At 44.4% G+C, this 24,465-nt stretch overlaps 1 protein-coding gene across 1 annotated transcript in view; it reads left to right on the forward strand.

The window, feature by feature from the left end:
- Positions 1 to 24,465, forward strand: part of wls (Wnt ligand secretion mediator) — a 60,938-nt gene that overhangs the window by 14,913 nt on the left and 21,560 nt on the right. Inside the window, exons 3-6 of the mRNA XM_070541827.1 lie at positions 6,243 to 6,367; positions 11,298 to 11,459; positions 11,547 to 11,683; positions 24,142 to 24,310. Coding sequence (XP_070397928.1) covers positions 6,243 to 6,367; positions 11,298 to 11,459; positions 11,547 to 11,683; positions 24,142 to 24,310 — 593 coding nt within the window. The remainder of the gene's footprint in view (positions 1 to 6,242; positions 6,368 to 11,297; positions 11,460 to 11,546; positions 11,684 to 24,141; positions 24,311 to 24,465) is intronic.

A 24,465-nucleotide genomic window follows, 5' to 3' on the forward strand; every position in this document is an offset into this window, starting at 1 on the left:
GATCTGCCGGCTCTCCCTCGCGCTGATCTGCCGGCTCTCCCTCGCGCTGATCTGCCGGCTCTCCCTCGCGCTGATCTGCCGGCTCTCCCTCGCGCTGATCTGCCGGCTCTCCCTCGCGCTGATCTGCCGGCTCTCCCTCGCGCTGATCTGCGGTTCTCCCTCGCGCTGATCTGCGGTTCTCCCTCGCGCTGATCTGCCGGCTCTCCCTCGCGCTGATCTGCGCTTCTCCCTTGCGCTGATCTGCGGCTCTCCCTCGCGCTGATCTGCCGGCTCTCCCTCGCGCTGATCTGACTTGCTCTGGTCTGCGCGCAACGGCGGGCGGGAAGGGGGGGCGCTTTTGGAAGAGTTGTGCGACACAACGAATCGATGACGCAATTCGTTGCCAACGCTTTTAGTAATCGATTTTCATCGAATTTATCGATTCGTTGTTGCAGCCCTACAACAAAGACCTTTAAATCGTTAAACGTTATGGCCAACGTGCTTCTTCTCTGATCTTGCCAAAATAAAATAAACCTGAAAACCACTGTTAATAACTTGCTCTGATTTCATGACACAAATGCTCTTTTCAATAATCCACCAGCGATCGGCACTGGTCTCTGCGGCAGCTGACCTCAGGAGCCCATCTTTTAATAGATCTGCACACGGGAAGCTTTAAGCAGCTGTGTTACAGGCGCGAGGTAACCTAAGATCATTTCTTATTATTGTAATGTTTGCGCTGAGCTAAAATGCCAGACAGAATTACTTTTGTCCTCAACAGCGGTTTATTAGAGTAGTTTAACAAACAGCTGAGATAAACCTGCATCACCAGCTTTCAGTTTCCCTCATCAGCACCGCGTCTCTTAAAGGAACAGTAACATAACCTACATCACTGACAATAACCCGTATGAACCATTACAGCATTTACACATATTTTCATATGTATTCTGATGTTTCACCATTATTTATAATAATTATCTGATAAATTCTGTTGGTTTATTTTCTCACAGGGTATCCGCGGATCCTTAAAGTCTTAAATTTGCTATTCCAAATTTAAGGCCTTAAAAATCCTTAAATCACAAATAATACTTAAATACAGTTTCCATAGGTCTTAAATGACCAAAGACCCAATAAACAAGATTATTTTATTTCTATAAAAAACTTGTGAGTTTCTAGTTAGTGTTCAGCATTTTTTGTGTACGATGTTGCCGTAAGCGGAACCGTACACATTCAGTTGGTTGTGAAAGGGGGCTATTTTTAGATGAGCACATTAGCTGGTTAAGCTAGTGGGAGCTTGCGCCATGGGGAAGTGCAAGTTTAACGGTAACTGGATGGCTAATCCCACGTTTGCAACGTGTTAGCACTGGTTCCAGGCAATAGTTGGAAATTATAGCTTTAATTTTATTTAAAAAAATTGCTTCAATTTGGTCAAAGTGGCCTTAAAAAAGATCTTAAAAAGTCTTAAATTTGGCTCCCTTAAACCTGCAGATACCCAGTCTAAGCAGAGGGATGGTCTAATCCTCATTTTTTGAAATTTTCAGAAAATAACATTAATGGTTTATTATTTCAACAGATTATTGTTACAAGAAAAACATGTAAAATATGTCGAGGTCAGAGGTCACTGTGATACCCACTGTATCATGGTAACAAATCTGAAGCCCGCGAGGACATTGTCCTGGTTCAAAAATGTCCTGCGTGAGACAGAACTGGCGCACGTGGATCAAAAGTTTTCACAAAAACTGTTATTGTCAGAGAAATAATCACAGTTATTTATTTACATCATTACAGACCGTATTAACGTGTATAAATCACAAACGCGTTCTGTAAAGTCTGACCACCGGGACCACCGAATGCCAGATAGGCCAGTCCATCCTGAGGGAACGATCATCACTCTAATACAGTCGCATGTTAAGTAATAGATTTAGAAACTAGATAAATTGCATTTCTTGCAGAAATGCTGTTTGAATGCTGGATAGCTTAAACTGTTAGCTGAATCAGATTAATAGCTGAACTGAAGTTGATGGTCAGCAAAACTGTCCAAATGAGCTGACTGTGTTGAAAGATGTAGAAGCAAAAATCACTAACAAGCAAATAAAGCACAAAAAGTAAGTGAAGAATGGAGAAAAATAATCCTGAATGGCAAAAAACTGAAATCTTTGAACATTGTGTAACAATCTGGACAGCTAAAATGTCTAAACACCTGTTATTTCAGTTGGACAAGTTTAACAGATTAATCTTTACATTTAGCTGAACTGTGAAATTAGCATCATATGCCAAAATCAGAAACTGATTGCTGAAGCTGCTGAATAGCTGAAGTGAAGTTGAAACTAAGCTAAACTGTCAAAATGAGCTGAATGTATTTAAAGATTTAGAAGCAAAAATCACCAACAAGTGTAATAAAGCTCAGAATATAGGTGAAGAATGGACAAAAATGCTAAACCGCAGAAAACTTTAATCTTTGAATATTGATTAAAAAACTCAAAATTTGAAATGTTAAACAGCTGCATGCATGCAGTTTCTCAGTGACTTTAAAACATCACCTCCACCATAAAACTTTTTCTGATGCTCCAAATACAGAAAAACATCCCTTACCAGGGTTTTTGAATAAATAAAAACATCAGAAAATAAGTTTAAATGTTAAATAATAGTTAACATCACTTAAATGCAACAGCAAATTCTCTCATTGCTACTGAACATGTTCTCCGCTTATGTGGTTATGATATAAGGCTGTTGCTGTAACTGGGAAGTGAACTGTGCTGGGCCAAACTAGGAGAATATTAAGATTTTCTGAGGGAAAGAGAAAAACAATTGTCTACCTTTCAGAAGAGGAACTGGCAAAAACTACATGGAAAATATGAGAAAATGTTTGTTTTTAACCCCAAATGGAACAAGTTTACCTAGATCTTAAAAAGCAGCTCAGATGATGAAACTGCAACTATGATTCTGATAACAAGCTAACAAATTGAACTAGCTCCTCTAAGATAAGCGGCTAGCAGAGCTTCTGACTGACAGTTTATGTGCAGCAGCAAATCAACTATCCTGATTAACAAGGTTATAAAAGCTCATAAATGAAAAATCACTTTGATGTGTGGGGGAACTTTTCCAGGCCCTCTTTAGCAGGGTGGGACTGGGAGGAGAGTGCTGTAGCCCTTTAGCTGGAAGCTAACCGGAGCCTGGGGCTAACGGTGGGTTGGTTCACCGGCACGTGTCGGAGTCAGCCCGGTTATTGTCAGCTGCTTAACGACACCGAGCGGACTCACGTTCACATTTGAAAGCAGCGCTGATTCCAGAAACCTCAGCACAAAGTGTGTTCGTTAATCTGAGCCAGCATGACGAACAAGGGAAGCGAGCGGCAGCGGAAAGCGGGGGTGGAGCGGAGATAGTGGAATTTTGAGGTAAGGGTCTACGTAGGGGGCGGGCGTATTATGTGAACGGACCCATCTGATTGGCCGCATATCAGAAGGGCTACATTTGATTGGTCAAATCATACTTCAGCGTAAAAAACAGAGCTGGTTTACAAAAAGTTGATGTATGACACGGATGGAAATGTTGAACCAAACATTTATCACTGTTTTTGCCGTGTTTTGTGATGGGCCTATCACACGTCCTGTTATCCCGATGACGATAATTTTTCGATATATTGTGCAGCCCTAGTATAAATTATTTTAATACCACAAGTTCGTTGCCGACATAAGCTGAACGAGCTCAACGTTTTGATACCAAAATTGTGTAAATCGTTGAATTGTGGAAGTAGTTAAATGCCAAAAAACGTACGGAAGCAGAATAATAAACTATAAAGAGAAACAGGAAAACAATAAGAGCGACAAGGCTACTTTATAGTTACACATCTCTTGCACACATTCTGCTGCTGTTTCTCACCAGTGTCAGCTGACGGAGGGCTCTAGTTTCGTTGCACTGTTTGTGTCAGCGGACACAGTAGGGTCGGGGAGGGGGCGGGGCATGACGCATAGCCTGGCGGGCCGCCACGCTTATTAAGCGCTGGGGAAAACTCTGAGCTCTATTTCACTCTGATGAATCTAAATCTGTACGTTTCCCTTTCTGACGTAAGACAAATAAATATTTAGAGCCTGAAGGTTGACCGTGTTTCCTTTGACCTTCTGAACTAATTTCTGTTTAAGAATTGTGTGATTTCTATAAGAAACCAGCCACACGTCCCGCTCCACCCAGCACCAAGCACCCTTTGGCCCACGCCCAGCAATACCACAGCTGTTGATGAGGCTTAGTTTCCGTGGCGATGGTCGCTGGACTGGAGAGGAACGTCTGCGTGAAGTGAGCTGATTTTGGAGAGGACCTTTCTCAACCAGTAGCAGAGCAGATATGACTGAGACACTTGGCTGCCTGTTCCCATCCAGCCCCTCCACTTTCTATTGCTTTGGTCTGTTTTTTTCCAGCTCACCCCACTGATCTGTCTCATTTCATTACACCACAGGAGACTGCAATGTGATCCAAAGATGCAGTTTTAGTAGCTTTAGCTAGCTGGACTGGGATGTTAAAAGCGTTGAGTGGGGCACAGATAACTCAATATACTTTAATTTCTAGAAAAACAGTCATTTTATATGAATTTAATGAATAAGATTAGTTAATCTTATGTTCAGGATGTCTTTATGTTGTCAGGCTGGTTCTGATCTAAAGGTCCAGTCTGTCTGTCACCAGAACCTAATTCTGTGTGATGATGGCAGACAGGCAGGGGCTGGACTTAAGAGGTTTACACATGCCACTGCTGAGGTGGACAACGGTTCAGGATAAGTATGTGCATACAGGGATAGTGCACAGTTTGACATTGATGTCAAAATAAAAAACATGATTCCCATTCTGAATTTCCTCCAGTTTCCTTAAAACAAGCCGACACCCACCAAAGCGTTATTAAACGTGTACACGCCTGACTGAACACTGAGCACATTGTCACTGTAGATGAGGCAAAACAATAGTCGTAAGTGTTGCTTAAAAACCAAGTCTGGCAGGCGGTCTTTACTCCACACAAATCTAGCATGAGATGATCAGTAAATGATCATCAGAGAGAGAGAGAGAGCGAGAGAGAGAGAGAGCGAGAGAGAGAGCGAGAGAGAGAGCGAGAGAGAGAGCGAGAGAGAGAGCGAGAGAGAGAGCGAGAGAGAGAGCGAGAGAGAGAGAGAGAGAGAGAGAGAGAGAGAGAGAGAGAGAGAGAGAGAGAGAGAGAGAGAGAGAGAGAGAGAGAGAGAGAGAGAGAGAGAGAGAGAGAGAGAGAGAGAGAGAGAGAGAGAGAGAGAGAGAGAGAGAGAGAGAGAGAGAGAGAGAGAGAGAGAGAGAGAGAGAGAGAGAGAGAGAGAGAGAGAGAGAGAGAGAGAGAGAGAGAGAGAGAGAGAGAGAGAGAGAGAGAGAGAGAGAGAGAGAGAGAGAGAGAGAGAGAGAGAGAGAGAGAGAGAGAGAGAGAGAGAGAGAGAGAGAGAGACTCTTCACCAACCAGAATGATAATGAAAGCCCCCCACTCGCTGATTCTACTCACCAGTCAGAGACTCCCCCAATGGTAGGTGTGAATTTAAGTTGTCCAATCGGTGGGTGTGTTGGACCGGTTCAGCCCAAAGCAGACTGCCTTGGGAAGAGGGCTGAAAAATGACCAGCTGTGTTTGGGGAAAAGTCAAGAATACCCAGGTGGGAACACTCTGCACCTAGTCCAGGGCGCGTGGGTTTCGGGGGCCACAAAGAGGGCCCGCGGGCCGCCTATTGAGGACCACTGGTCTACAGCAATAAACTGGGAGCTTTCATCCTAGTTTACATGTACATTAGAAATCCAAACAAAGCGCTTTCCACTTTGCTACGGCAGATGGCAAAATGTTCATGTTGGCATTCTTCCACTTAGCTGTAGCAAAACAATAGTAAACAAACGCTGGCAGAGCAAATGCAGGAGGATAATGGGCGAAGGAATGGACAACAATGCTGCAGCAGTTTATTTGGTACACACAGTACTGTATGGTAGTATTACACGTTACATAGTGGTGGTATTACCAGAAGACCGTTTCAGCTCAACTGACCCGTTTACATGCCGAGTCGAGGTACTTCAGCTCCATTAGAACCAGTTTGCCTTCAACCAGACTAACTTGTTTAAATGCAGCATACAGGAATGTTCTGGTTTGGGTTTTTGGGTCTTTATTACACCTATTTAACCTTTATTCATCTAGATAAGGATCCACTTCTCCAGCAGCTGTTGAATCAAACCAGTTTGTGCTTGTTTGGTATGACGATGACATGAATGTTTTGTGTTTTTCCAGAGGATGGAGCCATAGTAAACCTTGACGTCAAGCTGGCCTACAGAGATGACATGGTCAGTGAGTGGAACGAGATGGCTCGATCATTTGAAAAGAGGAAACTCCACTGCAACTTCACCTTCCCCAAGGTAGAGAGAGATGCTGCAGCTGGCTTACATGTTCCAGTCAGACTTCTGCAGTGTTGCAGTCAGGAAAAACTATTTCACCCCCTGTTGATTGTGCTAGCTAGCCCAGAAATCATCACTATATAATTTCAATGTTTTTTTTTTTATCAGTTAAGACGGAACTAAATCAAACACACTTAAAACGTTTTAAATCAAGTCACATTTTCATGGAGGAAAGGGGAATTTGATCCCTTTGCTTAACATACTTTGACTTGGTGGCGAAACCTTTGTCGGCCATCACAGAGGTCAGACGTGTTGTTGTAGGCCACAAGTAGCTAACCTCACGGTTATTGTGACCAAAATTATCACGGTTTTTGATATTATCACTGTAGATTTTTAAACGTGTTACATTTTCAGACAACTAAATAAACCCTCTATATCAGGAAAATATTGTCTGTAGTTTGTCTAAATTTAGTCCAAAATTTATTTTGTAATTATGTTGTTATTTGTTTCCATTTTTCCCTTTAACCTCTTAAACCTGACGGACCCGGTACCAGTTCCGGAATTACTTCCGGTTTTAAAGTAATTTCAAAACAATGCTTACTGATCATCAGTATATGCAAACTACACATGCACATAACGGAAAGAAGCTAGTCTAAACAATCAAGACACTGTTTTGTTCTCAGCATCACCTAATTCACACACTGAGCCTTTATTTCAACCGGAAGTATAAAAAAAACACTGACTTCACATATACCCTAACCCAGGGGTCGGCAACCTGTTCCCATCAAAGAGCCATTATTACCCGTTTCCCACAGTAAAGAAAACACTGGGAGCCACAGCAGCAGACAATCTTTACATTTAGAATTGGCATACAGATGTAAAATTAATGCAGTAAAATATAAAGCTTTTTAAATATCCAGTCATTATTTTACAAGCACAGAGAGTCGCATCAGATGGATGGAAGAGCCGCATGCGGCTCCAGAGCCGCGGGTTGCCGACCCCTGCCCTAACCCTATCCAGAAAGCCAGCCACTCAAAATAAAGCCAAGATTCTCTTCTTTCAAACAATATAAGTCTCATTTCTGTACCATAAAAAATCACAAAGCTAGCTGCGATCAATCAGATAACAACACAGCTCTTTATTGGCAGTCAGTAGCATAAAGTCTGTCTTAACTTTGCAGATTTGTGATCATAATCCGTGTTCCTGTAAAAAAAATAAAAAAAAAATCCACTCGATTCATGTAATCCATTTTCCCAACGTCAAAACGAACTAATTCCTGACTGTTTTTGCCATGTTTTGCTCCCTACAGGCAAGTTAGAAGTCTGCGACGCCATCTTATCCAGAAGATTGGCTCACCCCTTGGGGAGCTCATGGTCTTTTTGTTCCAATCCGGATGCAATAAAACGCAACGCCTTGTGATTCTATTGGCTAAGAGCTTTAAGGCTTGATTTGAACCACACAAATCATCCAATGGGATCCTGAGATATCCTCGCGCTTAATACGTCTTTGCCATGTGCGCGTAAAAGTCACGTTTTACTCACGAGTGCAGGACGCACGAGGGAGTGTTTACCTGCAGCGCTGAGTCTCTATTGCTAGTGTTCATTGACGAAAGGAGCTTTATAGATAGTTATCTTCTTTTTGTTGACATCTTATTTTTGCAATGGCTGGAGAAACCCAGCACCCCAATGCATTTGTGGCTATATCTGGTGATTTTAATCATGCCTCGCTCTCTGCTACACTTCCATCATTTCAACAGTTTTTCAGCTGCTCCACCAGAGAAAACAAGACATTGGATTTGTGTTATGCAAATGTAAAGAATGCATACATGTCCAAAACAAGACCTCCTCTGGGACAATCAGATCACAATCTTGTTTTTCTCAGCTCAGAATACAAACCACTTGTTCAGAGGCAACCTGTGACAAGAAGAACTGTGAGAAAATGGTCACAGGATGCTGAAGAAGCCCTGCAGAGTTGTTTTGAGACCACAGATTGGATGACTCTCTGCCAAGGATATGAAGAGGACATCAATGCCATGACTGGATGTGTCACTGACTATATAAACTTCTGTGTGGACAACATCATACCCACCAGAACAGTAATATGCTTCGCTAATAACAAACCCTGGATCACCAGTGAACTGAAGAATCTGCTAAATGATAAAAAAAGAGCCTTCAAGGAGGGAGACAGGGAATTATTGAGGAGTATACAGAAGCAACTGAAGATCAAGATCAGAGACAGTAAGGAGGCATACAGGAAGAAGCTGGAGAACAAACTACAGAGGAACAATATCAGAGATGTCTGGTCAGGGATGAAGAAGATCACAGGCTTCAAGCAGAGGAAGGATTGCACAGATGGCAGCCTGGACACAGCCAATGAACTGAACAAGTTCTTCAATAGGTTCAGTTCAGGAACAAACCCAGCATCCTCCTCGCCTGTCCCCAGCCAATCAGACATCCCCATCCTCCTCTGATCCAACATTTTCCTGTCACATGCCAGCTCTTTTGTCCTCTAACACAGACATGGACTCTTCTGGTTCTATAAATCTGTCTTCAACCAAGTCAGGAGATGCTGCTGCCCCAGTTACCTCCCCCTCCCACCTATCTGTCTCTAGAAGTCAGGTGAAGAGGCAGCTGGAGAGACTGAACAGGAACAAGGCTGCAGGTCCAGATGGTGTCAGCCCCAGAGTACCGAAGGCCTGTGCAGAGCAGCTCTGTGGGATTCTGCAGCACTTCTTCAACCTCAGCCTGGCCCAGGAGAAGGTTCCAGTCCTGTGGAAGACATCCTGCCTTGTTCCAGTTCCAAAGAAAACTCGCCCATCAGTCAATGACGACTACAGACCGGTTGCCCTGACATCCCACATCATGAAGGTCCTGGAGAGACTCCTGTTGGTCCACCTGAATAAGCAAACTAGGACATATCAGGACCCGCTGCAGTTTGCTTATCGCCATGGAGTTGGGAGTTGAAGATGCCATCATCCAGCTGCTTCAACCAACCCACTGTCATCTGGACAAAGCAGGCAGCACGGTGAGGGTCATGTTCTTTGATGTCTCCAGTGCATTTAACACAATCCAGCCTGACGTACTTTGCCAGAAACTCCAGAAGACACAGGTGGGGGCCTCAACTATCGCCTGGATTAAAGACTACCTGACAAACAGACCACAGTTTGTGAGGCTGAAGAACTGCACATCAAACCAGGCGATCAGTAACATTGGAGCACCACAGGGGACTGTACTCTCACCATTCCTTTTCACCCTGTACACCTCAGACTTCCAGTACAAATCAGAGACCTGTCATCTACAGAAATACTCAGATGACTCTGCAGTTGTCGGGTGTATCAGAGATGGACAGGAAGCTGAGTACAGAGAGCTGGTGGAGCGCTTTGTGGCATGGTGTGGAAACAATCATCTGACCTTGAACGTGAACAAAACAAAGGAGATGATTTTAGACTTCAGAAGAAACGGGGTGGAGTCAAACACTGTTTCCATCATGGGAGAAGAAGTGGAGGTGGTTGAGGAATACAAATACCTTGGAGTTCACCTGGACAACAGACTGGACTGGAGAAAGAACAGCGAAGCCGTTTACAAGAAGGGACACAGCAGACTGCACTTTTATTTTAGTTTTGTGGTCATTTCTATTTTTACTTTTTATCCACCTCAGTATTTTCCTGTTGAAAGCAGAGAAGAAAATAAAACCTGTATTCCAATTCATATCATTTTTTTGTGTGGTAGAAGTATCGGTTTCGTCGAGTACTCAGATCCAAGTATCGGTACCATATCCGTTTGGACAAAAGTGGTATCGTTGCATCCCTAACATAAACTTATCCTTGACAAGTGGGGTGATTCCAGATTTTTGTAAAACATGTAGTGATTGAACCTGTGCTTAAAGAGGGACTTCACACCATCAGAAAATGTAGCTCCACCCCTAGTCAAGATGTGAAAAATACCATGAAAGCGGGCGTTGCCAGGGGGCACGGAGTGGAATGGCCAAGTGTGGGGGATTTCCATCCTGGGAGGAAGGAGTGGGAGGAGACTGTACCGATGACGTGAAATTGTTCCAGCCCCAGTCAGTCACAAGTTTAAAATGCAGTAGCCACTGTTCTGCCACAGGGGCCAGCACTGAGACGTTTTCAGACCTAGATTCTAGATTTAATCAAGTTTACACAAGCATGTCAAAAATGCACAGAAACAGAAAGATTGCATTTGCAAAGTCCCAGTTATACAGTTTATAAGCACAAAATGTTATTTTAGGGTTTAGTTACTCTAGAAACTGAGCCTGGATCCATCTGAGCTTGGAAAACTACAGACCTGTCTCCAAACTACTGATCACATCCAAAAATGTAAACATTGTGACTGACCAACTGACGATGCATCTGGATAGTATACATGGGATGGACAAACAGGGCTTTGGAGATGATACTCAACTGAAACACCCTTAGCGAGTTTCTAGTGACATCTTGATGGAGCTGATTAAAGAAGATTCATGAAACACACGCCCTCCGTGCATGATTAGAATACAAGATGAACATGTTTTTATAAAGCACCTCTGCAGATAAAAATCACAGGTTGTTTCACAAACACATTAAAAACAGAATAAAATAGATAAGAGAAAAAAACAATAGCTTTTAATGTTCTTTATGGTGTCATTATATATTATGTATTATGTATTATATTGTGAATAATGTGAAGAAAATGGTGACTTGAGCTGAAATTGCAATTTCTCCTTAAAAAAAGTCACAATTCTTCCTAAAATCGTTCAGCCCTAGCATACATCGTCCCGCCTCCTAGATCTGCGTATGTCAGGTTTACGTACAACTAACTAAAGATGTCATTGTTGTTGTCTAAACAAAAAGGCTCTGGATCATTGTTTTACATGCTTTCCCCCGTTTAACTTGTGTTGGTGGTTTTACTACAGAAGAAGTTAGATGAATGACATTACCCTGCTGTGTCTACAGACCTACGTGAACGATGGTCGTTTCTATACATGTGATGTGCTGCCTTTCATGGAGGTGGGGAGCGTTGCCCATAAATACTACCTACTCAACATCCGGCTGCCTGTCAACGAGCGCAAGAAGATCAACCTTGGGATCGGAGACATCAAAGACATTCATCTTGTTGTAAGTTTTGGGGAACGATGACAGCATCGGGTGATTGCGGTGTTAGCATTCATGGTGGATGGTAATAATTGTTCATTTTATTTTAAGGGAATCCATCAAAACGGAGGCTTCACTAAAGTCTGGTTTGCTATGAAAAGTTTCCTCACACCCAGCATCCTCATCATTATGATCTGGTACTGGAGACGCATCAGCCTCATGAACAGACCGCCTGTCCTCCTGGAGAAGTAAGGCCTCCACTTCAGATAACCTTAACGCCGTCACTTTAAAGTTGCAGTGTGTAGCTTCCAGCCACCAGAGGGCAGTAGATACACACATTTCAGGGTAGTTTTACACCACATCTTCCTGACTGTTGCTAGTTAAACAAACATTACAGTAAATATTACCCGTGGGGCAGAAAGAATGCGACCTTGGCGTGACTCCTCAGACTCTGATGCTCCTTCAGGTAATTCCATAAGAGAATGCAATGCCAATTGTTGTTGTCAGACGCTGTACTTTCCAGATCTGCTTGGGGGCTTGCGCCTGCTGATGACATCATCATACTACAGCAATACCGCTCAGGCAAAATATGTTGCATCTTTTTCAAGTCTGTTCTTTTATGTATGTTTTAGAAAAAGGTTAGCAGTTTTGTTATTAAACTGGTGTTCCTTACTGCCTAAATGTTTTTGAACGAGGTAACGTTACTTCCAAAAGCTGTACGTTCAGCCAGTGATCTGGTGTGACGTCACCGCCAGGCGCAGGACCCCAAACTGGCCAGTAGGAAGCATGGCGCCCCCTAAAGAGGCTAGACCCGCACCTGATGTACTTAAAACCTGATTTTTGTTGTAATATGGTACGAAGCCGCCATCATTTTTCAACAACTGGACATCATTTTATTAATTTTCACCAACATTTTGATGGATGTTTCCAGAGACTAAAGGTAAAAACCACTAATTGTCTCTTTAAAGAGCAATTCAAAACCAAATGTGTATTGTCGAATAAAGGCAGCTTGTTGTGTTAAAAGCCTATTTTAGGAAACAGTGCCGCCCATTTGCCGGAGCTCTATGGCGGCATCAGAGAGCCTTAGGTCGTTTATAAGTGCACAGACCACAACGGTAATTTTGCCCAGTCGTCTTTTTCAGATTAGGTGATGGCGGTATAAAGGGGTATGGGGCAGTCTCTGTGCTGCTGCAGACTTCCGTTTATCGTAGACATAACTTGCTTTTTATTGCAATCAAAGCCGCGCTCATTAAGTTTTTTAACAAGCATCTCCTGAAGGTGTCTGTCCTCCACAGTCCCCGTGGAGTCTGTGGTGGTCTGAGCTCCAGCTCTGACGGAGAACAGCTCTAGGAGCGCTGCATTGCTCCGGTTTTCCATCTCAGCTGGTTCTGATTTCAAAAGCAAAACTTACGGCTCGTGTTTACTTTCATTTTTAATGTACAGTATTTCCCTGCCGGAGCTCGGCAGTAACTCCACACGTGGTCATGACACCTTCCTCTGTTGCGCCAAGGCGTGAAATGTATTCACAAGTCCGGTGTTGCAGTAATATTACTACCGTCTTTGGGAAGACTGGAGCGATTGGAGTGCGACCCGTACCCACGGAATGTGCCGCTCGGGCGGTGACCTCACAGACTGGGACGTTACTCGAGGTGAACCGCAAGCTGGACAATGTCCTGACGGCATTGCCTGTGATAGTACGCAAGATGGATGTCATCTCGGAGAGGGTCGCCGGTCGATGCGGGGATGTTTAGAATGTAAAATTGGCTTCACTGGTGGACATGAATGACCACTTAGAGACTCCAAGGCGGAGAGGAAAATTATCTCTGCCTGCCCTAAACAAAGTCATGTCTATCCTTATCTGACGCCATAGCAGCCTCTCAAGGCTGCCTCAACACACCCCCATGAAAGGAGGAATGCCGACAGATGCTGTGTCCCGACCTTCATCCTCTTCCTTCAGATTGAGACGTCTGCGGGAAAACTTCAATGTGCGCTCTGGTCCTTATCTCTCCCTCCCACCTGTTGGTCTGCAGCTGGTCGATGCGCCGCAGTGGCAGCTCCCATTGGAGGCTTCAGGATCCCGCCCATCCCCGCCTCCCCATCGGACTCTGATGTTGTATCCGTGCTGTTTGTGCTTCCATGTTTAAAGGAGTTTTTTTTTGTATAATAGAGTTACCCCCCGCTGGGTCTAACTCTGCTATGCCTTTTTTTACCTACCCCCACTTATCCTCATGTAACTCCCTTTTCATCTAACTATTAAGGTAGCGCGACTCATGTTGCGAATGACCGCAGTCACCAATTCTTGTCATGTGTCTTACCCACGTATGTCTGATCTTTGAATTGTGTGTGCTGAAACTGGAACTCAATTTCGTTTCTCTGTATGTCCTGCACATGTGGCAGAAATGACTTTGACTTTGACAAGCGTGGCGGCACAAATGCTGCAAAATTCCCGCATCGCCATGCCACCACAACGCGTTCAGAAGACACACCGTGGCGGCAGTATTATGCAGATTTGCCGGCATGGTGTGTCCTCTAAATGGGGCTAAATAAATCATAAAGTCTGTGCCGTCTCTTACGTGCTTTTTAACGTACATTAGAGATGTTATAACGGCCACGGAGAAATGGTTTATTCTGCGAAAAGCTGGTTTAACACGTCATAAGCTTAGACACGCAACCATAAATAGCATTTCTCATCTCACTGCAATGTCAGCAATATGTAAAACAGTCATGATAATGCCAACCACTGCACAGTGCTAGCCTTGAGCTAATGCTAAACCGAGCTACTGCTAACGTCCTTGTTTGACAGGAGGAAAACAACAAAAGTCTGTGGGAGCCCGCAAGTAACTGGATGTTTTGGGAATATCCAGATTGAATGAATGCAAATTAGTCATAGTTTGCCTAAAGAGCTATCTGGATACCGTACACAGCTGTATGCAGTGTTACTACGTTCGGGCTGCGATATTGAGCCATCATGGTAAACTGACCAATCAGCACACATCTCATTTAATGTTTATGTCCTGGTCAAGTGGGTGCGGTCAACCACTCTTTTTATTTTTGGGCTTTATTATGGGATTGTGTTTGGCCATGTATCAGGGCTCCTGGGCCATTTAGAGCCCCAACAAAGTTTCAAATGATGTTTAAAAACAATATTCACTTGTGTAAAAAAGTTGGCCTAGAACCCCTTTAACCATTCCCAAGTGTTTCCATCTGTTCTTCATATCTGATCTGACTGGCTCAGTTCATTCGAGGAGATGAATGATTTAGCAGAAAAGGATCAGAGTAACCAGTAGCTTCAATAGGTGTAGTTATATGTGCCATGAAGGTCAGAGAATCATGTTTTCTAAATTGATCTCTGGTAACAAAGTCTATCACTAATCCAGAATCATTCCTGCAATGTTAAACATCAGATGTTTGTATAACTTTCCAAACAAACTGAAAGCTGCTCTGATAAGATCAGGAATCGTGTTTAGGGTTGGGTTAGTCCAGAGTTTGTTTAACCTCCTGAAGAGGTAGAGGTCTGCACCGCAGGATGAGCCAGACGGAGCATGAAACACGCTACAAACTCAACAGATACTTTCTGCAAAGCAACACACGCACACACACACACACACACACACACACACACACACACACACACACACACACACACACACACACACACACACACACACACACACACACACACAGCTCAGGGCTCATATTCCCCGATGACAGGCAGGCTCTTAAGAAGTGTGACTTGTTGGATTCTGTTTGTGGACCATAGATGATTTTTTCATGTCGTAAAAGCTTCCCCAGCCTCCTGTTCCATGCTAGCCCACAGACCTCATGGTGCTACACCTCGGATTGCCTCCAACAGTAGATGATGTGATGATCACAAATAGATGTTATAATATTCTAATGATACCATCATTTTAATTGTAACATGTCACCACAGGAAGGATAGCACGCTCAGCCTTTGAGAGGAAGGCTGGTTATAATCAAAGCATATTAAAGGGGCTGTATCATGCTATTTTCAAGTGTCATGTGGACAACTACCGACCTATCGCTCTCCTCCGTTTCTGTCTAAAATCATTGAAAGGATGGCCTTCAAGCAGGTCACAGGACACCTCTCACCAAACTGTCTGCTTGACCCTTACCAATCTGGGTTCAAAAAGGGCCACTCCACTGAAACTGCTCTGCTAGCAGTGACCAAATCCTTAAAAGAGAGACTTCCAAATCCTCATTACTTATCAGCTGCATTTGACACTGTCAGCCATGGCTTCCTTTTGTCCATGCTCTCTAGCATGGGCATCACAGGAAAAGCACGCTCCTGGCTTGAATTGTGCATGACAGGACGATCTTTCAGTGTATCTTGGCTGGGACAATCTTCTGCTCTTCACCATCTTGCCACAGGAGTCCCCCAGGGTTCTGTACTAGGACCTCTTCTCTTTACCATATACACCACCTCACTGGGTGAGATTATTTGATCGCATGACTTCTCCTACCACTACTATGCCGACTGCATCCAGCTCTATCTGTCATTCCCGTCAGACGACCTCACAGTCTCTGCACGAGTCTCTGACTCTTTCTGACATATCAAGATGGATATAATAAAACCATCTCCAACTCAACCTCTCTAAAGCTGGATTACTTGTCATCCTAGCGAAACCATCCGTACGGAACAATATCACAATCCAAAATGATTTTCTATCTCTGGCTCCTTCAACAGCAGTTCGAAATTTGGGTGATGTGATTGATGATCAGCTGATCTTTATAGGTCACGTTACCTCTGTTGCTCGTTCATGCCGCTTTGCGCTGTATAACATACAAAAGATCAGACTGTACCTATCACAATATGCCACCCAGCTCCTGGTGCAATCTACTGTCATCTCCTGCCTTGGCTACTGCAACGCCCTTCTAACTGGTCTTCCAGGCTGTACTGTGAAACCTCTTCAAATGGTCCAGAATGTAGTGGCACATCTGGTCTTCAATCAGCCCAAAAGAGCACACGTCACCCCTCTGTTCATTGAGCTACATTAGGAGATATTTGATTACTGATCAAATTTCTGCATGTGAGATGGGCGCCTCCAGCAGGTCACACTGCTCTCTTGAGAGGGTTGGGAGATTCAAGGACAGGAGAAAAGTATTTGTAGCCTGTATAGAGGCCTGTGATTCAGAACATAAAGTTGTATAAAAATTTTCCTAAAGGTTTTGTTAATATCAGCAGGTTTCAGCATTAAAGTATTATCCTGCCTTTTAATTGCTGGGATGGCAGTCATGGCTTCCTTTTATTTCATGTATCTGGCTAGAAATTTACCTGGTTTGTCTCCTTCCTCGAATTGCTTTTGTCTGGCTCGAAACAAGGAGAATTCTGCTTTTTGACTCAGGATTTTGTTAAGTTCATATTTGAGCTTTGTTAAGTGAGTCAAATTTGTCTTGTATCCGCTTTGAAAGCAGATTCAGCTATGGCTATTTTCCTCTCCAAATCGAGCTGCTTAGCAGCATCAACTTTGTTCTTATACGAGGCATGCTGGATAATGTACCCTCTCTAATAAAAGCTTTAAAAGCTTCCCAAGCTACACCAGCAGAAAGAGCTGTAGCGACGTTAGTTTCTATGTAGAACCCAATCCGGTCTCTAAGAGAATGCCGAAATTTAGAATTGTGAAGAAGTCTCGAATTAAGTCTCCACCTGGGAGACCTGGGAGAGTTGATGAAGGGGCTTAAATGTAAAAGCACTTGTGCGTGGTCTGAAAGAAGTATGTTACCGATTGAACTAGCCATTACGGAAGAGAGTTTGATACTAAAAAATATTCAATTCTTGACCAGAGCTGATGAAGGGGGAGTAAAAGGTGTAATCTGAACTTTTGCCGATAGGCTTCAGGAACCAGCTCATATGCCTGCAAAACTGCTTCTTTTACACGGTCATAGTCAGAAAAATCATGCACAGACAAAGCTGACATTACCTCTTGAGCCTTGCCTGTCAGTTTGCATTATAACAGCAGAGTCCACACTTCCTGCGGCCAACTGAGTGAAGTAGCAATGCGCTCAAATGCGGCGAAGTAGCTGTCCACTTCGGCCTCACGGAAAGGTGGCATCAGCATCATGCACTTCCCGACGTCAATCTGGTCTGCAGCAGTCGTCAGCCCTTTAGTCGTCGGATCAGCTCTTCTGCTCGGCAGCTGCGCCTGAACCTCCAGCTCCAGTCGTTTCAGCTTTATTCTGGTGTCTGCCTCAAGTTCCAATTTCCTCATTTCGAAGTCTCTTTCACGTTGTTTATTCTCTGCCTCCTGCTTCAGGCGAGCCAAACGATATTGAAAGCGGGCGTGGTCAAGAGAATCGCTCCTCGAACCTGGAGAATCCGGGTCAAATCGTGGGGGAGTTGGTGGAGGAGAGTGACGGTCCTCACCCCTTTCAGGGGCCCTCATCCCGTCGGCCGCATCCTCTGTCGCACCACACGCCACAGCAATGTCCTCCTCTTTACCTTCAACATAGTCCTCACTCTGAAAAGGCAAGACGGCAAGATCACTCAGGGGTGACAGCAGCTTCCTCCGCTCCATCACAGACAGAACCTCCTCCTTCAGGGCGTTCTTCAGCATGTGCTGAACCCCAGTGAGACCCAAGTAAGCAGCTACTTCTAATAAATCTTGCTTACGACACTCTTCCAGTTGTCCACGTGAAGGCGCCCTCATGAAGGTTTCCACGTCGAAGCTAGACATGATCACAGAAAATAAATTATTACAAACAACCCCACAACGAAACCCCACTTTGTTACTGAGGGTAAATGTTATATGTAACCGACAGATCCCGGACGAGCCCCCCACTTTGTTACGGCTCCAGTTTAGGATCCGGGCACAGGTAATTAAATGAAGGTAAAAGGAGTGGGAGGAGTCGTAGGGCTGTTAAATAACAATATCTTTTAATAACATAAAAGGAGGGACTATAACCGCCTCACAGGATAATACCAGTTACACAAAGGGAAAAAGGGCTGGGGAACCAGCCCCAGGAATAAAATACAACAAAATATACCAAGCTTTCTGGTTTAGCTGGAACCTCTAAAACTTTACAAATTAAAGGCTGGTGTTCTACACCTCTGGATCAAGATAAACAAATCAAATAAACGAAACTATAACCACCGTCTGTCTAGCGTAGGACCTCTAAAACACGCACACTATTCGATTACAATCGGACACGGAACTCAACGGGAGTGAGGAGCAGGGAGACAACCCATGGGTAAGAGTTGCTCCCCGAACAGCTGATCCCACGTCATCTTTATCCTCTCCGGCACAGCTGACATAATCAGTCCTCATCTCATGCAGCTGGACTCTCCGCGCTTCGACCAGGGTTCCTGGATGACGACACTGCCACAAGTTCATTTTGAGGGAATCCCCGACGTCGCCATGGAGACGAGACGCTCTTCCTGGTTCTCACGCGCCGACAGGTTTCTTCCGCTATGCCGCTCCACAAGGAGTATGCCATAAAAAATGAAATACAATAATAACCACAAGCACTTACAGGCCCCACTGAATAGGGGACGTAACACCCGTTCCCTGACCCGAAGGCGCAGGGAAGCTACCCTATTGTCCCCCGGGGTAAACCCCAACACACAGGCAGAGAGTCTCGGGGCAAACAAAAAGCCAACCCCAGCCCTCCGCCTCTCACCCGGAGCAACTCCAGCAAAGAAGAGTGTCCAACCCCTCTCAAGGACTTGGGTTCCAGAGCCAATGCTATGTGTCGAGGTGAGTCCGACTATATCTAGCCGGTACCGCTCAACCTCTGCCACAAGCTCCTGCTCCGTCCCCGCCAGCGAGGTGACGTTCCATGTCCCAAAAACCAGATTCCTTGTCCGGGGATCGGACCGCCAAGGTCCCGCCTCGGTCTGCCACCCGATCCACACTGCACCAGACCCTTCATGTTCCTCCTGCGGGTGGTGGGTCCACAGTTGGATGAGCCCATGTATCCGGTTCGGGCTGGGCCCGGCCGGGCCCCATGGGCGAAAGCCCGGCCACCAGGCGCTCGCTCACGGGCCCCAACCCCAGGCCTGGCTCCAGGGTGGGACCCCGGTAACCCTCCGGGCCGGGTACTCCGACTCTTTGATTGTAAATCCATGAAAGATCCTCTGAACCGTTCTTTGTCTCACCCTTCACCTAAGACTTATTTGTCATGGGAGACCCTACCAGGGGCACAAAGTGCCCCAGACAGCATAGCTCCTAGGATCATTAGGGCACTTAAGCTCCTCCACCACGATAAGGTGACGGTTCGAGGAGATGGTCAAAAAGTCTAATATTGTAATGTGGTGTAGGTGCACATAAGTTTCATAAGGTTCATTGTAACAGCTAGCAGATTTACTCACTTTTAACTGATATGGACTCAGTCGTCACAGATCTTCAGAAACCCGCAGCATGACAACATCAAAGTCAGCCAAGCCTGTATTGTTTGACTTTGATGTTAACAGTAGCCCTATTGGCCTTATTGAGATGTCATTTTTTATTTATTTAGTCAGGGTTCAAATTACAGGAGAGCTAACGGGAGCCCGACTCACCCAAAAGGGTGACGGCCCCCCTGGAAGCCCTCAACTTGCACATCCATGGGGAGCCTGAAAAATGATCCTGGTTCCTCTTATCTATGTATTGAAAAGAAACGTGGTCGTCTCTGATGCTGGAAGCGTTGCCATGGTGATGCTGTCCCCAGGACTCCACTGCCTTGCAGCCCCATGCCTTAGACATACTACGATTCCAAATGACGCGTCCCGTCACGGTTGAAGAGTAGTTCTAAAATGAAAGGTTAACAGATGTGTTTTCTGGCCGTGAATTAAATGTCGTTAGATGCGTCTCATTTGGACGTTTATAAAAAAAATTTGGGCGTCTTATTACAGTAAAAAATTAACATGGAAAAAAACTCCTAACAGCTGATAACCCAGCCTAGATCGAGCCGGGATCCTCCGCATGCAGGTCAGGTGTCTTACTAGTTGAGCTATCCCTTTGACATGTTGTCACTGAAAATGGTGTTAATACCCAGGAGACATTTGGATGCTTGATGACAGCTGAAACAAAGTTAGTCCAATAAAAGCTCTATATTTTAAAATATGAACTATTATCACTGTTTTCAAAGACAACTAGTTCCAAAGTTAAAGTTGAAATGTCTTTTCTGGTCTTCATTTCTGGAAGCGGAGCGGTGCGGGCCATAGTGGCGTTGCTCTGCGTGGTCCATAAATGGTACTGTACATCCTGCCTTTGTGACGACAGCAAGGCCAGGACTCAAGATCTCGTGTGGAGTGTGTGCTCGTGGGCTAGTTGAAGAAGCCAAGAGTAAGAAAATGACCCAATGTTAAATGCCGACTTTTCGGCCAGTGAAAAAGCATTAGGAAGGCATTATGTACCCTTTTAACCCTTTGATGCATAATGGTCACTACAGTGGACAGGTACTCAAAATTGTTATTTATTTATTTTTGCTATTAAGCACAGCTGTTGAAGACTTTATTGCATTTGAGCCCCTCCGTGTGGACTTCAGTAAGTCAAGCCAACATATTTCATGTTCAGAATGCATGCTGTCCACTGAGGTGGACATGTTATAAATTATTTGTAAATTAACAAAATGTTTTTAAAAATATTTGTTGAAATTTGTTTCATTCACACCTAAAAATTTATGAAAAAAATTGTTTAAAAAATCATGGTTGAAGATCTCATCATTCATGCATCAGAGGGTTAAAGTGAAAAAGTAAAAATTTCAGGCTAACAAGTCTTTAGTTTAGCGCCAGTGTTCGAAGAGCAACACAGAAAAATCAAAGGATCTTCTTTGGATTACCTTTTTAAAATGTTCGCTGAGCTGTTCCGGTTCAGTTTTGTGCTCCATCTGCATCCAAAAGTGTCCCTGCTGCGCAGAAGAAATGCAGAGCCTCGGTGAGTACACAGCCCACTGAGTGTGTTTTTAATTTATATAGATTAGAATCAGGGGTGCAACGGATCACCACTGATCCGTGATCCGTACGCTTCTCTCTACGGTTCAGCACGCACAGTTCGTGGATCGGTCACGTGGAGGGCGGAGGTGCTACCTGGTCATTCCAAGGGAGAAACGCACAGTGATGGTGGTCATGGCGGAGGAGGAGAGGAGCTTCAAAAACCACCTGCATCGTTCAGGTTGCATGTATGGGAGCATTTTGCCCCCCCCCCCCCCCCCCCCCCCCCCCCATAAAATACAATGATGATACGAGCCGCAAAAATTAGCACGCACCTCCAGTCTGGCGGCGCGGTGCAGTGCCCACACACATACCTCCGATCACTGTGAAAGGAGGGAGGGGATGGTGCGTCAAACATGTCTTGGACATAACATAAACGTGGCGGGACCTGTAAATGATGTTGGGGACAAATATGTAAAAGAGATGAAGGAAAGCTGAAAACGAAGGGAGAGCCGTTGTAACATTTATTCAGCAATCAGACCTCTGGGTAACTCCTGCTTTTATAGCAAGTTGCAAATCGAGCAGAAACTGTTGCACTAAGTTTTCTACTAAATAAAGAGAGAGAGCCTTTTCTGCTGGTCTGAAAAACGATCCGATCCCTGACTAAAAACCACGAAATGATCCAAACTAAGACATTTTTGGTCCGTCGCACCACTAATTAGAATGCACATACTTGATTACAAATATTGTTTAGATGTTAAATATTTATTCATGTTTATCACATTATCAGAGGAAAGCAAGCGACATTGAAAGTCAAAACAGCAACTGAGAGGAGACAAAGGTACAAACTGATGCGAAGCTTCGCTCCGACGCTAACGACAGTTATTGTTGTTTGAAAGTGGGACTTCCTGCATGAACGTGCCACCGCTGTTGGCTCCTTGCAAGTTTTAGCCCCAGCTCTGTTAGCACGGCCATGATGAAAAGGGCAACTGCTCACACCTTTTACAATGCCACGCCCTTCGTGTGATCCGTGCATGTGCACGGGCACGCTCATTAGTATGACATTATTTATGTGGACTCTCCGGGGAATCTTGAGCGGAGAGGACGCAGAGCGCTGATCCTTGATGCGCTCCAGGCAGCTGCCACAGTAACATTCTCAAAGTGTCGCCACCCCAAAAAGATCTACTTAACAAACGATTGTTTATGTCGGCTCATATCCTTTGGTGCTTTCTACATGCCTGATGCACTTTGCTTCTGTGGAGTGGAGCTCAGCATCTGCCTTGTGATCCGGTGACTTCACCTCATCGGTTAGGGTTAGGGTTAGGGTTAGGGTGCACCCTGCTGGTTTTGCAGTTGATTCTTTTGATCTGCTTAAATCAAAAGTAGCTCGTGAGGTTAAAATATAGGAAGGCAGGCAGCAGTTTTTCTGTTGGACTGAGAGGAGATGCACTCCCCCACCCCCAGAGGGCTGAGTGGCATAAGAGATGGTCATGCCACTGTCTACCATAGAGTCATAAGTCTAAGCATTACATCACACAATTGTTGCACAACAGTCTGTTGCTGCAGCCCAACGTGTAACCTGAAACTTTACTCACATGAAGGACGCCGCATATCAACTCTGCACCAAAATACCACAGAGCTCACAGAGACAGAAGAGTTAGTTTCAGCTGGAGAAGTGCCCATCAGGGTCTACGTTCCAGCAGTGAAAGGTCATCCAGGCAGTTTTGTGAAGATAAGTAGGTAATGTTTATTTATATAGCACTTATCCCAAAAAGAAAAATCACTAAGTGCTTTACAACAATCAACTAATGAAATCATGAAGTGTTTCTAATGCAGAACAAAAACGAACACAAGATGACTAAAATAAGAAAATAAAACATTTCTGTAGAAGCAGCTTTAATAAAAGAGTCTTCAGCTGTTTTTAAAAGTGTCCAGACTACCAACGCTGCGTACGGATAAAGGAAGATCATTCCAGAGTCGGGGTGCAACCGTCTGGAAGGAGCGATCACCTCGACTTTTATATCTGGTCTTTGGAACTTCTATAAGGTTCTGGTGTGTGGACCTGAGGGCTCGGGTTGGAGCATAAGGCTTTAACAGGTCAGTAACATAGGGAGGAGCTTGACCATGTAGAGCCCTGAAAGTTCTAGTCAGGACTCTAAATGAACTCTAGAGTTAACGGGTCACCATTGCAGAGACTTGGGCTGCAACGACAAATCGATACAAGGCTATCAGAGAAGAATTTGTACCAGCCACCCTGATCAGTAGGAGGTTAACAGACTTCTGGAGAGCTTGATGAGCTGTTGCACAGGTGAATCAACAAAAAGATGCAGGATACCAGCCCTCGAGGACGGGAGTGTGACACCCAATTTTTGACAATTTAGCATTTCCTTTAGAAATCAAGGTCCCAGAGTCTGGAGGAAGAGAGGAGAGGAACCGGATCCACGTTGCTTGAGGTCCAGTGTTTTTCTCGCTGCGCTTAAATCACACAAATAAAAATACATAAAAATACACCAAAGTGGTACGCAAGTGGACCAGAAAGGCTGAACCTAAAGGGTTCCCGTGAACCGTTACACTCCTATTAAAGACCCATTCAAATTCTTTAATAAAAACTTATAAAAGAGCTGAAGTGAGTTTAGTTTTATTTGAGGTATTTTGTTCTCTCACTGCTACTGTTTGGGTGTGAGATGTTTTATTGTTTTATTTTTCATTCTTCTAATGAAATTGTGCCTAATTGTACAAAGTTAGTGGGTTTACTGTATCATGTACCGCACCTTGGGCACAAAAACTGTAAGAAGGTGCTTTATAAATAAATGATGATGATGATGTTCTTCTCCTCAGGGTGATCTTTGCTTTGGGCATCTCCATGACGTTCATTAACATCCCAGTGGAGTGGTTCTCAGTTGGGTTTAACTGGACCTGGATGCTGCTGTTTGGAGATATCAGACAGGGAATCTTCTACTCCATGCTCCTGTCCTTCTGGATCATATTCTGTGGAGAACATCTCATGGTACAGTAATGTTTAATCTCCTGAGACCCTGCGTGCACACATGAGGACATTGGCTTTGATTTAATTCGCTTCATCTTGAATCTTTTTTATTAAGAGACACTTTATATTGACTTTAACAACTGACGACTGTCCAGCGTTTCCTCCAGCGCTTTATA

This window comes from Nothobranchius furzeri, chromosome 11 (genome assembly GCF_043380555.1).
Source record: "Nothobranchius furzeri strain GRZ-AD chromosome 11, NfurGRZ-RIMD1, whole genome shotgun sequence".
NCBI classification, from domain to species: Eukaryota; Metazoa; Chordata; class Actinopteri; order Cyprinodontiformes; family Nothobranchiidae; genus Nothobranchius; species Nothobranchius furzeri.